General features: G+C 37.7%; 1 protein-coding gene across 17 annotated transcripts in view; it reads right to left on the bottom strand.

Moving 5' to 3' along the window:
• The window catches only part of HDAC9 (histone deacetylase 9), a 477,431-nt gene that overhangs the window by 174,077 nt on the left and 288,191 nt on the right, over nucleotides 1-15,163 (bottom strand). For 16 of the 17 annotated variants that reach the window (XM_035562412.2, XM_035562426.2, XM_035562417.2 and 13 more), the window contains one exon: nucleotides 12,105-14,704. In XM_035562412.2, the coding sequence (XP_035418305.1) occupies nucleotides 14,384-14,704 (321 nt within the window). In that variant the 3' untranslated portion in view covers nucleotides 12,105-14,383. Of the gene's footprint in view, nucleotides 1-12,104; nucleotides 14,705-15,163 lie in introns of those variants that run through there. The other variant, XM_035562425.2, reaches the window with a different exon arrangement.

Genomic DNA, 15,163 nt, shown 5'->3' with positions numbered 1-15,163 from the left:
AGCTCCTTTCCTCCTAAGGTTCACAGCCCAGAGAAGAGGCTAGCTCTGAAGGATGGCTTTTCCTGCGTCATATAACATTAAAGTCCTTATGTCAGAGGAGAACAAAAATGATTTTAAATCCCCCCCCCACCCCCTTCCATTCAAAAGCAATGTATAACCTCACACTGTGTGCTTCTACAATGAGACTGAGCAGGGAATTTGCCCTGCACAGGTAGTTTATGAATCAACAGGATATTTTTAGCACAGTGTGTCATGGACTCAGGTCTGAAGATATGCTGCTTGTCTTGCAAGATATTTCTTGTCTTGCCTGATTTTGAATACTCCAGCTAACCTTCCTGGAGCTCATGCTTAGCCACAAATAGAAGAGAGCTTGTTCCTTTCCTAAACAGTCTTCGGAGGGAGGGTCAAGGGTGTTTACTGACAAATTTAAGAAACTGCAGGAAATCAGTGAAAAAGAAGCAATTTGCATAAATGTCCCATCTAAAATGAAATATAAGAGCACAAAATTTGTAGAGGAAATCCAAGTCTGAAAAGTAATTGCACTTGTTTAGATTAAATACAAGACAGCATTTTAATAAGGAAGCAAAACCTCTGGCTAAAGTGTTATTTTCCAGCCTTTCTCTTATTTTATGTTTAAAATTAGGTGGATTCTCCTCAGATCCATAATCCCCAATAAATTAACCTGTCTAAATAACACATGCATAGGATAAAACTATACCTTTGATTTGATTGCATTGCTTATGGTTGCAATTTAGGTAGTCTTGATTCTAAACATTTTTGTTCCTGGGACTTGGACACCCTTAAAGTGCTGAGAAAATCTCAGTTCTTACATGGATCTAGTGAAGTTGTTGGTTGCAAATAGATAAGCATGTCTCTTTTTGCTGATAAATGACTTAGAAGCATAATTTTTCAAATATGGTTCTATGTCTATGGAGTATCACTGTTCTTTTATAGGGACTATGGACTTGCACTCTTGTAACCTAGAATTTAGTTTTGAATGGGACAGATTTTATCAGTGAATATAATTCCTAAATATCCAACAGAACTACAGTAAGTGTTAACTGAACTGTGACATAGGTACAAATAACTGACATAATTAAGGAAATACAATTTCTTGAAGTCTTACAAATCGGCAATTGAGTTTGTATCTCATGGCCAACTTGATATAACAAAACTAGTTTATTAGCAGAAGTACCTTGCTTCCTGCTCTAGAGCTATGTTAGCACTGTGTTGACTTCACATTACATGACTTTACCACACCTTAGTAGCAGCACTTGGCATTAAAACAGAAGAAATTGTGCTAAAATAAAAGGTTGCAATAGGATGTGACATTTAAATAGAGCAGAGCATCCTGTCGGGCAAGGAGGTTTACCCTCCTTGCTTGCAGGTTCCCTTCAACATGAATATGGAAGTACTTGGCTAATGTGAAAGAGGATGAGGATTTACCCATCCAATAGTGCCACTGAGGATCTGGTTTTAAACAAGTGCTTAATGACAAAAGGTGGTTTTTTTGTTTGTTTGGTTGGTTTTTGTTTGTTTGGTTTTCCCAATATAGATTAGTAAACTGAAAGATAATTCCTAGTTTGCTTTGAGTATGGGTAGTACCTTATTACACTACTAGAGGACAGGCAAATTTTAAAGACTTTTTACTATGGCCGTATAAAATACTCCTTAAATGAAGTATATCACAGGTTGTATGTATTACAGTTAGAGCACACGTACAGCAAATGTATTATATGTTAATCAGAAAGCGCTATCACTCCACCTGCATATCCTCAAGTCTTTCTGCATTATGTTACATTTAGCAGCATAATTCCCACCTCAACCATTCTGTGATTCTGTGATTTGGAGGAACAGTTTTGCAAGTAGTCTGGAGCTTTTGGATTTCTGAAAATCAGGCTTTTAGAAATGCGGGACTCTTTCCATGCACCCTTCTGGAATGTTTATTGTCCCTAATGTAAAAACTGCAGCAGCCTTGTGGATAAGCATGACAGTGCTTCTGTGTCTATTTCTCTTCACAGTTTGTCATTTTTGGACTTGAGTAGTACAGCTTGCTCATTCCTGACTCCTCTGTCTATTTTTTTCTCTATGCCCATCTTTAGAGATGTCCTGTACTATCTTAGCACTGTTTTCTTTTCAGGACACTGGGGGTGGCAGGCAGGGAGGGGAGGAAGGGGGAATGTTCTTCATAAAATTCTAGCCTATTAAGTTCTTCAATTTCTACTTTTTTTTTCTTTCTTTTTTTTTTTTTTTTTAAGTGGAGCTATCATCAACTGGCTAAGTTACAACACCCTAAAGGTGGCTTGTATAATCCATGTTTTCTATAGATCATGCAAAGACATGTGTACACACTGCTAAATATCTATATATACATATACAAAATACAAGATCCATCAAAATATATAGTGGCAAAGGCAATGCCTGTACAATGTTTTTTTTTTTTTTTTTTTTTTTTATATATATATATTTTCTTTGGGTGAGAAACAAGAAAATATGTATGAACTGTTATATGGGAAGATTGGAGCATATGCTCACACCTGTTCAGTAAGTGGGAAGTAGTGTCATCTAGTGGTTAGCTCAAAGCTAAATGGGACAGGAGCTGTAATTCTGTATATAGTAACAAAAATTTAATTCGTGCATTGCTATATTGTGTAACTTAAAGGAAACTATTTCTATGTCTCAATGATTCAGCCAGGAAACAGGAAAACAGTGAAGTCAATTGGAAAATCATACACTGAAATATCAGAAATATATAAATTCTGTCTCATTCTGCTCAGATGGACACTTTCATTTTTTTGCATCTCATCCCATCCCATACAATGTTTTCCTCTGATGGTGCAGACCTCTTGAGACAATTTGATCAACCTTCTGTCTACCCTCTTCCATGCAATATAGGTTGAGAGCTACTCTGGCAGGGCACCAGTACATTACCATATATAGAGATAAGTACGTTTACATTGAAACTTACAGTAACTGAAGTTAGTTCAGTCTTCAGAAATGTAAGAATAAACAAGTCTATTTACGCATAGTAATGTTTTATAAGATGGAACTAGCTTCATTTCAAAGCTGCTTCTAATTGTTTCTTCTTACAACAACACGATTGTTAGAAATCATGTAGACTACAGTACTCCTTAGTATCATTTCTGGGTGCAGGAAAACATGGACTTGAGCACGTGCTTACAGCTAACAGAAATGGTACTGTTAAGCACATACTTAAAGCTAAGTGTGTGATTAATTTCTCTCTTCTCTCCAGATTCGGGGTTTCTAATATGAACAAAGTACTGTCTGCTTTTAATTTTTAATGTCAAAGGACTTAAAGCTTTAATTTACAGCTACTTCTTATATGAAAATCACTGTAGGGTGTTAACATAAAAGCTAACTTGGACCTGGATGCAATGTTATTAGCATGATTACTTGCTATGGAATCTTAACAAGAGTTTCATCCATTACAGTTTCATCTATTAAAATTAAAGAAAATAAAATCTACTGAAACAGTTGAATGAAGGACTAAACACATTAGAATGGAGCAATTATAAACAGGACTTTTCCAGCTGCCCTTGCTAACAGGCAACTCTAAAATAACAGCAACGCATGTCTTAAGTTTCTGCTAACAAAGATGATTTCTGACCAGAAGGCTAGAGTATTCTTTTTCATCCGTTAAGGCCTGAAAGTGACAGTTCTTCGTCATATCCCTAATATTTCCTTTTCAGTTCACCAAGGCCAAAATGTCATCTTTTCTTGTAAAACAAAAAATCAAAGCCAAATGGTTAAAATGCAAAGTTTTGGTTAAACAAACAGTCAGTATTTCAGTGGTTTTATCTGCAGCCTGCAGAGCAACTAAACAAAGCCAAGATATTGTCCATCTCTCTGACAGACAAAGAGCCTCAGAGGTCCAGAATGACATGCCCGGGGCTGGCACGTGATTAGAGTAATTAAATTAAATAGCAGGAAACATGTTTTCCATATGCCATTGCCTGGCCACACACAAACTGTAACAGTAAATCTTTTATATTACATTGGTTCAGGGTAATGTATAACTATCTTAAAAATGCGTGATGCCCACAAAAATAAAGTTAAAGGGAATATAGTAGCACACTCAACTGGCTCCCTGGCTTTGGTCATTGGCTTGAAATGTCGAACAAGTTCATTCCTTATTTATTTATTTTTAAAGGCACAGCTCAAAATGCCCTGAGCATGTGAACATCCAGGAAGCATTACTGGGTTTACACTGGCAGGTAGTGCTGGTGCTCTGATTCAAAGGAAAAAGAAAAAATCTCCAAGTAAAGTTAAAAGAAGCATCTTCAGTACCTTACAATGTGAGGTTCTAACACATTTCTCTCAGGCTTTTGCATTAATCAGGCCCTCCAAATGTGTATTCAAAAAGATTTTTTTTAAGTTGTTTTCCACAGCAACATGATCTCAAATTACTTTGTTTTCATGGGCAGTTGTTAGGAAAGACAGCATGTTTATCCATGCCATAATACAGTCAGAGTTGCCAGTCAGTGGCATCATGTGTCATCACTGAATTTACTTGTAGTTGACCTGTTAAGATCACCTAGAACACTTACTAATCTCTTTTTGATTCATCTTTCAGTGGTTGATGGTGCCAAATTAAATCACTGTTATTTTTATTATTTTGCAATAAGAACGAGATTGCAAATCAGTTTAGAAGGAACTTTTAAACAGTGATGTCACTGATTAAATGTCCAGTCCTTGAGATTTTTGGGAGGTGACACACAGGAACGTTTACTATAAATGATAAATTCTGTAGGCTGCATAATACTCTTGACATGAAGAGAATTAAAGATTTGGGGAATACCATTTCAGCACACAAAAAAGCTGTCCTTTAAATTAAATTTTAAAGGAAAAAAAGTGCTTTCTACTCCAGTATGTATTGGATAATTTCATAATAATTTTAGATATTCCATCTACACTTTATGCATTTCCTTAACCAAGAATGCTCAGATAAGCATTCAGTTTCTGATATCAGGTTCAGCACTGAATTGGAGTATTAAGTTTAATAATTGATAATAATTCAATGAAATTAAAATACAGACTTTCATTTGGAAAAATAAATGTAAACTTATGTTTAAAAGGTAGGATAACAATGATGATAGAAAACTGATGCTCAACTCAATCTTTACTTACTACAGTATTTCTCAAGTTATTGAAAGTTATTGATTCAAGATGTAATAGGTATGGACAATTAGGAATTGGAACTTTTGTTCTTATACACCTTTGAATGCTTTCTTTACTAACTAATCTCCATTATTTGATCTGCAAAAGATCTGGCCAGGAAGAGATGGACCTGTTCTCTGAGATGAGGAGGGCTCTTAAGCCTAACTACGAGAGCTGCTGTAGGATGTTTTATGGCCTCTTCTCCCTCTCCTCATCCTCTCCCCACCATTGCTTCCCACAGAAGTGCCAAAACAAGGAAGATGCCTTATCATCTGCCTGCTTTCCTGCTCCATGGCTGGACTTGGCCTCCTGCCACTGTCCCTTCCCTGCCACAGAAGCCAGGTCCCTCCACAAGAGGCTCCAGCACATCTGTGAAGAAGCGGTTACTGAAGGTAATTGTGGCCTTTCTGGAGATGATCTCATTTTTGCTAGACACCTATGACCTTCAGAAGGCAAATTCAAAGAGGTCTGCAAAGGGTCTGATGCACCTGAGGATGCCTGCAGGTCTGCCCTTGGGCCATGGGTGGGAGAAGGGGCTGGGGAAGGCCGTGGTGAGGAGTAATTTGCTGAAGGGGAGTAACAGAGGGGTAGCTTTGTTTGCACCTGTTCTTCTTGTCCTGCAAAATGCATTCTTGGAAAGCAGCTCTGATTTTCAGGCTCTGGTGCTTCCTCAACACTACCTGGTTAGCCAAGCGCTGGGAGGAGCCACTTTCCCTATGGCTCTCCACAACAGTTTCAGTGGCACAGAGAGAACTTAATCCACGGAGTGAAGTTAGTAGCATTTCTTTGTCCTCATAATGCCGTTGTGTACTTAGACCTATGAAGCCAAGTGAAAATGTGGTCCAGCAGCTCCTGCCAGCATTAACAAAACTGACTTAGTTTTGCCCTCGGTGAATTGTTCAGACCAAAGAATTTGGACAGCTGTGTGTTTTTTTGTTGTTGTTTTTCCTCTGCCCTGGTCTCTCAAATTATCCACCCTACTCCTCGTTCCTGAGACCTGCTATAAACCCCAAGGACCTCCTCTAGCATAGCTTCCCACATGCTACAGGCAGGGACCAAGCACAGCGGCTGTTTTCCGTGGCAGCAACTGGACAGGTAGTGTCTCACCAGTGATGGTGCAGCCCTGTAACAGTGACCTGCAGAGGAGGTTCTCAGTTTTGGTAGGAGTATCTAGCTGCAAGACTGTATTTTTCAGTTTATTTTGCATGGAGTATCTCAGCCCTGCAGTCAGCTGCAGGCCTTGAATCTCCTGGTTTGGTTGGGCCCAAGCACTTAGTACAGTGAATCAGCTTTGTGTAACATGGAGGAGTGAAGTACATATCATATATATTGGTCCTTCCTGACATAAATTACTGTTGCACTTACACAATTCTGCAGGTTGAATGCAACCAACTTCAGCAGGACTGCATCTCCATTTTCTAATTTACCTTAAGTGGTGGTACAAATCCTCCTCCATTTCTAAGCACCTCACCTGACCACATGATTATTTTTCCCTCTTCAATACTTAGCATCTATATTAAAGGAGGGGGGGGGGAGGAGGTGGGAGAACCAGCAGTACATCAATAGCAGCTTGCTGTGTGTCAAACTTTAAGCATTCTTTCTTGTGACTTTCTTAATTCTGAGCTGAAGCTATCAATCATGCTGACAAAGAGCACATAAAGACAGTAGAGCCGACCCTGGTAAGATGTAAAAAGCTTCAAAAATTTTTCCTTCTCTGTTAATGTACCTACCAATTTTTGAGTATCTGTCTATAAGTTAATATTCAGCCTCTGGCAATGACACTAAATGGCCATGACAGCAAGGAGAACCAAACACTGATTCCTTTCTATAATCGACCGGTTTAGTTCACAGTATCTTTTCACAAAGGTTAATGCTGCATGTATTTTGACCGAAGTCTGCAGAATCCATGACAAGGCCTACTTTCTGTAGAAGCAGCCAAAGCAGAGCTATTCAAGTGAGATATCCCTGGGCTGAACCTGTGGTGATGGCACCTGTATTCAGTGCTGCAATTTGTTTTTCTGTCAGAAACACTACCAGAGACTGATTTGAAGTCCTCTGCATAAAATCAGTAGCTTAAGAAAACTAAAACTTACACAGAAGCTAATGGGAAACTATGATAAAAGACCTGCACAAGTGCAGGTAAATGGAGAACAAAAACATTCTATAAAGAAAAGAAAGGAAGATGTCAAGGGAAGTGCTGTTGGCACCTGTGATGCCCTAAGGTGAGGTGTCAAAATGGATCAGAACAGGTGAGAACTGAGGGAACCCTGATGACCACCTGTTCCCATGTGCAGTCAGGTGGCTCAGCGACTGAGCTCTCTAGTGTGTGGTGACTCTTAAGCTTGTATTTTCAGTAGAGGAAGATCTAGGAAAGCAAGCTTAGGAACAGCTGTTCTCTATAGCTATTCTTCTGTTCACGGGGAAGAGCATTTTCCAACGTTTCTGCCCAGTGCTACTTCTGGCTCCGCTCAGTAATAGAAATCAGCTTTAAAATCTGCAAACTGCCACCTAAAAATATCCCAGTGCCCTTCTCGATGGGTGCAAAAGGAAAAGATTAAAGAAAGCATTGGAGACCAATACTTCACCAAATGCTTTAGGTGAGCAGTACCTTGCTAAACCCTCACCATTGCTGCACTCTTGTAGCTGTAATTTTCACAAGCTTCTTTGCTGAGGAAATGCAGGCAGTCTGAGCAGAAAGACCTCCTCGGCCTCCTGGGGTTCCAAAGGTCACAGGCCAGGCCATGAGAGGAGACAGATTATGAACTGCTTTCTGCATTAGAGCACCTATGTCTCCAAGGCATTCAGGCTGAGCTGCTCTTCCAGGGTGTTAACCAACGGAGCTTTATTAAGACTTAGTCAGCAGTGTGCTGGGGAGTGCATGTATTCACTGTCATATTTTAAGGGAAGGAAAAAATGAAAACTTGTGTGTGTGCTTGCGCCTGTCTGTCAGGGAGAGAGAAAAACATTTGGAGGTCAGAACAGAGCTCTTCCAAACACAAAGCATTTAAAGAAGTAGCTTTCCAAGAACACATAATCCTCTTAAATGAGAATAATAATAATAATAAAAAAAACATGCTGTCTGATACAGGAAATGATAAATTGCCCATTGGTATGAAAGTAATATCATCTGACTGTCAAAATGTGAAGTGATAATTATTGGGATCTGGACTTACAGGCTTTTGATTCATGCTAGTTATGTACCCCTGCTTAAGTAATTTTGCCTGGTGTTGCCCCAGCAGCTTTCACTGACAGAAGTGCGCAGTACCAAAGTAGTATATTGTAAGTATCTGAAGGAGGAAAAGAAGCATCAATAATTTGGGATCAAAAAATATACGCACTATCAACATTATTCTGTGCTGCTATCAGTGAAATGGAAAACTTTGTTATTTTGTAATGTACTGATAAAACATTTGCCATATAGTTGTTCAGACATCTCAGTTCTCAATTTAGTTATGCGATAAAATAAGTCTTATTGCCTTCTACATGCGCAGTGTACAATAGCAGAGACAAACAAAATAGCAATCAACTCCTTGGCTAATGCCAAGTAGATTTGATACTTTCTGAAAAAAAATGATCATTTTCACATCCAACTGGGAGAGGCAAATTACTTGTAGAAATTCTCATTATTATGCCTTTTCACGTAGAATTGGCATTAAAAAATTGAATTATACTTCCCATAGTATTGGATAATGAACAGTCAAAAACTTTATGGACAGACCCTTAAGAGCAAAGAAGACACAAAGCTGGCTAAATATTTAGAGACTTATGTAAATGAATGAAAAAATTTCACAAAACAAATCCAGCACCACAGTTCTGTCCCTCCAACCTCCCCACTCCTTCCCTAGGATAGTCTAAGGCTCAGGTATGAATAAAGAAATCCTAATGCTAGCCTGTGTTATTTGGGGGTTGTACTGGGCCTGTGCACTCACAGAACTGAAGAAGGACATTACAGTACAAGGTTAGTGTCTCTCTTACTGGCTGCACAGTTACAGGAGATGACTAAGGTAGCCTAAGGAAAAGAAAAAAAGTGAATTGAGCTAGTACAGATCAGAAAGACTTGTGGTTACAACATCATTTAGGGAGGGTAGAAGGGAGTAGAGAAGGTGGAAGGTTTCTTTAGAAGTCTGACATTCAAAAGTTACGTTTCCATTTCTCATTTCCCTTCTGGGTCTTCATAGCACTTATCAAGGTCAAAAATGCTGCAGCTCGCCATCAACATGGAAGAACCAAGTGTGCAGCCAACTTCCCTTACGATTCAGGGCTATGTACTGTTAGAATCAACAGAGATACTTCATGGTAACTATGGAAAAGTAAAACCAAAGCCACAAAGGTGCCGAGCCAGATTCAAACCATCTCATTTAATCAGCTAATTAAGACACTGAATTGGTTACAAGTAAGAATCTGGACTGTCAAAGCAACTCTAGTTATTAAGGTCCCCATGTAGTCATCCCAGAGAACTAGGCACTGCTGAAGTATGATTTCAAGTGAGTGAGCTAGTACCCTTTAACTTTCAGCTGCTGTTGAAGCAACCCTTGGGGTCTCTAATAGCTGTGTGTGCCTACATGTAGCCATTCACTACCAGCATTAAAGGCCAAAGTCAGCCTGTATGGGCTATATGAGGTATGGGGCCAGCTAAGCAACGGGAGCACACCTGAGTCCAGGGGACCAGAAAGCAGGACACACGTAGCAGATACCCCTTGCACAGCAGAATGAGTGAGCATGGCTGGGAAGCCCAGAGCATCCCCCATTCTGCCTTGCAACTGGCTATGTGTTTTGGGCTTGTCGTTGTTCTTTTGTTTTGTTTTTGTTTTTCCTTTTATTCTAATTCTAAAGTAGGCTGAGTTATAAGAGGAAAAAAAAACACGCAAAGCGCACAATCTACTAAATGCAAAGCACAGTCTATCACTTGCAATGATAAAATGCCACAAAAAATAGGATTCCACTAGAGCAATGAAGAAGATAAAATTATGATGCTTGTCTTCTGTTTGCCTGAAGAGTAATTTAGCATTTAATGTTCTACACTATATTCTTCTATTGAGAAACCAGGTACAGAAGCACTGCTACCACCCAAATGATGGGAACTGCATAAGGAAATCAGAAACTAAACAAATAAATGAAAAGCAAACAAATATCTCTTAAGTGGGATAAGTAGGACATGCTGCTAGTGGGACAGAATACAATAAGGAAATTAACTTGCCTTAGCTAATTTTGGCTTCAAATTGTGAAGTGTTCATAAGGGGGAGAAATAAGTAAACATTTTTAGATTGGTGCTTGGGAGTAATGTTTATAGATTATACCTCAGAATGCCAGTGAAGACAAAAACAGGGTATAGTTAGCTTAAATAACATACAGAAGTCTTAGTGATCTTGATGATAACGAAGATGGAATGAAGATGGTGCATGAATGAATTGCTGAATAGAGAGGAGGAGTAGTGGCAGTGTCTGGAGTCCTCCTGTTTTGCTGAGGCATTCAACTTTTAATCCTAGTTTGTTAACATCAGAAGATGAAAAAGGCTAGCATCCAGTAACCTGTGTTTTTATTGAGTTTATAAATATTATGAAGCATTTTCCCTTGTTTGGTAGTAATTACTTCTAAACTGGCATCTACACTGGCTTTATTTTTGTGGACAACAGGACAGACTAACCAGCTACTGTTCAAGAAAAAAAAAAAAAAGAGAGGCACATTAATCAGGAGATACACATTAATCCCAGAAAAAATAAGGCCTATGGATTGTATTACATTTTGATTTTTTTTTTTTACATTATGGGTGCTTTGGTGTGTGGTAAACAAATAATTTAGAAAAAAATGTAGGTGTAGCCTCCAAACCAGGAATGCTGTCAACTGAAAGCATTTAAGACTGCTCTTCTAATTTTGACATGAGTATTTAAACAAATGGCATCTCGGTAAAATCACTGTCAAAAGCAAGATCTACTTGCAGGCACAAGATTCAAAATACATAATAATTGACAGGGCAAGCAGTATATCGTTATTCTGTTAATGCTACTTAAGCTTTCCTAAGCTGAAACTTGATTTTCTTACCTATTTTTTAATGTATTACTGATAAAACATTACTTTGCTGTTGGATCACTTAAATAATTACATTTGAATTATGAAAATATTCATTCTCACATCCTTAGGTTCCTGAAAGCATTTTATTTTACTTAAAATTCTACCAGAATCAAAGCAGCTAAAAGCTTTTCCTGTTTAAACGAACGGTTTGAAGGCAATGATTTTCCATACTCTTTTGACAGTAATATTCATGTACTTTAGCAACAGAGTTACGTAGTACAAAGTGTTTTTCTCGGCAGATCTGAAGCAAAGTTCAGGAAACGTCACCAACCAGTAAAGCATTTAATGTCTTTAAGGAAGTGCTTAGCTGTTTCTCTGCTGTAGGACTTCACTTTCTCCCACAATTGCTTGAAAGTCATCAAGTTTGTGGATTCCCTTTTTCCCACTCTATTTACAGATGGATTCTAGTTTTGCGATGGTCTTGAGGAGTATCAAAAAGTATAAACTCAGTTTCAACATTTTTATGGTTCTAGGAGGATTTTAGAAGTGTCATAGAAATTATTTCAGTTCATCCAGATTTTGGATAATTTTGGATAATTAGGGGTGAAGAAACTGGACTTTCCCTTTCCAATATGATACTACATATGATCACATGTTCAAGACAAATGCCATGACGGGAAAATGAGCATGCATCAATACTATTTCCACATTCACTAGAACTTATAATGGCTGATGTAGGATAAAACAAGAGACTAAAAGGAAGACTTTGTGTAATCATTGTAAGAATAGTGTAATAAAAACCTTGCTCCTGAAAGCTTCAATTGTTTCAACAATGTGTAGCAAACATATTTGGCTATACAAAGCAAAAGCACAACTAAGTTATCAACTTTACACAAAGTCAGATATCTGAAAGGTGATCTTTTAAAAAAAAACTTTATTTGAGAAAGGAAGAGACTTATATCAGAAGGCAAAAAAAGGGAACATACAAACAGAATATATTTACAACACAAAACAAGAGATCACCTCTAAGGGTGTAAATTATAATAAATACAGTAGATTTAAAATGTAAGAGACAATTATCAATTAGAAATCTGTGTTTTTTTAAACCCAGTTTTCCTTTTCACTGGTTCCAGGTAGTTTCTCTATTTTAATTTTATCCAAATTTGAAAGATTCTGAAATTAAAGCCCACTAATGTATTGGGGTTTCTCACCTGAATGACATTATAAAAATATCTTCTGTCTTTTGTGAATACATGTTTTTGAAATGATATTGTACAAAAATCTTTTCATTGCAAATTTCTCCCCAAATAAAATGTATTTTAAAAGATGCACTATCCCTTTTGATGAAGCCGAAGTTAGGTTTCGAAGAAAATTAAAATTATACGGAATGGGAAAAACATAAAATTTCATTTTTATATGCTTCACTTTTTGAATGTGAATGTGATTTTTTCATCCAAGACGGCAAAAGATTTCTGTTCAAATATAAAGCACAAATAAAAATAACCTATATTTTGTCAATTAATATATCGTTCCTATCTAAGATGATCTTTATGGTTCAGGAGGCCTTTCATTATATAGCAACTATTTAGTCATTTGTTTGGAGATCTTCTAGAAAAAAGGATAATGTATCTTTATAAGTTGCAACATTTTATAAGAGATTTAATAGTATTTCAGAGCATAATGTAAACAACACATGCTAATAACATTTCAGAACAATTTCTACATTTGGCAAAACAGCTATCTCTTTTGAAACAGGATACTGCACCTTAAAATACCTTAGCTTTAGAAATATAAATATTTTTAATAGAAAAAAAAAACTGACAAGGATTCCAGGTCAGTTTGGGATTATCCATATTAAAGGGGATCTTAATACAATGAATCTTTAACTAGCTTAACAAAAGTAAACCTATAAAACAAGGTAAACATATCAAAAGGGAATATGAAGGAAATGTTTCACTGGAAAGCTTCCTTAACAATTTCCCTACTCGCTTTGTTATTTTCTTTGACAATAAATCAATTCATAGAGTGCCTTTAAAAACAGAGAGAACACTACCCCGTTCCCCCTGCCTTACATTCCTCAGCACATGAATCACTTGGGCTTCCTGTTTCCATAAGGCATTTCCTGCTCCCCCTCTCAGAATCACTTTTCTGCAGGAGAACAGCAGGGACCTGACAAAGTCTTGACTTAAATAAACAGTGCCTGCCATTGCATCCAGCACTGCTCCGTCTGATTTTGGAGCAACAAAAGGGACACCAGCTCTCTGAAAGCACAGACTTCACAAATGTGCTTTGCTCTTCAGTGTTTGTAAAATACTGTCAGACAATTTGAAGTTTCCTCTTGCTGAGTTGGCATTTTTACACTGACCTTATTTTAGGATTTGTCCGTAAGACCTAGTGATAAAGGTTATGCAATATTGTATGATTAGTCATTATTTAAAAAAAATAACAAGTGATTGGTTATCAGACAATAATGATAACAGTTCTGTGCTTTTCCTCCAATATCGTAGTATCTGATTGGAACCTAATGCTGTGTTTTCTTTCTTGCCAGTATTTGCATCTGCTTCATTTAAGGATGTCTCCGCGGACAGTATCATCAAATACAAGAAATGAAAAATTAGGCAGTGCAAAAACTGAAAACAATGCAATATTTAAACAGTGCCTTGTCTGGCATCTTTACATCCATCTTGTGCACTTCTCTAACTTACACTTTGTACTCCAGCCTGGGACCGCTGATATAGCAGTCAGTACCTGACTACTGGGGGAAAAATACCCTATATTTAACAGTGTTCAAGACTACATTATGATACATTATATACAGATAGCTGAAAGCAAAAGTCAGAGGATTCAAAATCAGAGAAGAATGTTTCATCAATCAGGTCTGGAAACTAAGTCCAGCAGTAGCTGATCTCAACAAGCTAGGTGATAACGAGTTCTCTTGCACTAAGAGTAAGCGATGTAATGTAATCCTGGGCTAATACAAATTCTATCATCTATTACGCAAAGAGTTATGTAGAGCAATTGACTGCAACAGGTATTTTCTCCATTAGTGGCCATAAAGATGAGCTCCACTACATTTTTAAGTGTGCATACAACACCTCTTCCTTTGTTAAATTCTTTGAATGGTAAATCAGGATTTGCTAGATCAATAAATCAAAACACAATCGCTTATCAAAGGCTAAGAAAATGCACGTGATGTTCAGATAATAACCTTAATTACAAATCCTGGAGCTAAATCTTTGCCTATTACCTGTTGCATAAAAGCAGCTTGCTCCCCAGATTCCATTTGCTGGGTTTGAATATCCTCATCACTGTCCGGTGGCTCCTCTTTGACCTTCACAGCCCCAACCTGCTGTCCTATTCTGTCATCCACACCAGCACTGCTGCTCTCAGCCCTAATGCTGGCACCGCTAGCAGCAGCTTGCTCCTCCTGCATCGAGTGGTCTCCATGAAGCTCTTCTTCAGCTTCCTCCAGGTGACTGCCAGGCTGCTTTAGCTGCTCAATGGACTTAGAGAGCATCTGGAAAGAGAAGGAGGGGGAACGGTTACCGACTCTTTTCACCAGTGACAAAAACTGTGAAGCATCAGACTTGCACCAACAAAATTACAGCTTCTGCAGCAAAACCAGGTAGCGATGCATCACCAAAACATTAATTTACAGGGAAAAAAAAAAAAAGAACCAACATTCCTAAGCAAAAGGTCACTTGTTATTCTGCAGTTGAAAATAATCATGTATGTAACGAGTGCTATACGGTAATGCTAACTAAAAATAAGGTGGACTAATGAAAACGTTACTACACATCTGTTGCATTGTTGCAACTGGTAATCAAGAGCAATTAGTCTCCCTTCATACTCTTTTTGAAACAAAAATGGGTAAATTTATATAAATAAATATTACAGTTTATTTTTATCAACATAAAATTATAAAGGAACTCTTAAGAGAAAAATAGTATCTTGGTTAATATTTTGCTACAAGCAA

This window comes from Cygnus atratus, chromosome 2 (assembly GCF_013377495.2).
Source record: "Cygnus atratus isolate AKBS03 ecotype Queensland, Australia chromosome 2, CAtr_DNAZoo_HiC_assembly, whole genome shotgun sequence".
NCBI classification, from domain to species: Eukaryota; Metazoa; Chordata; class Aves; order Anseriformes; family Anatidae; genus Cygnus; species Cygnus atratus.
Note: the sequence above shows the minus strand (reverse complement) of the source record. Positions and strands in the feature narration are given on the sequence as shown.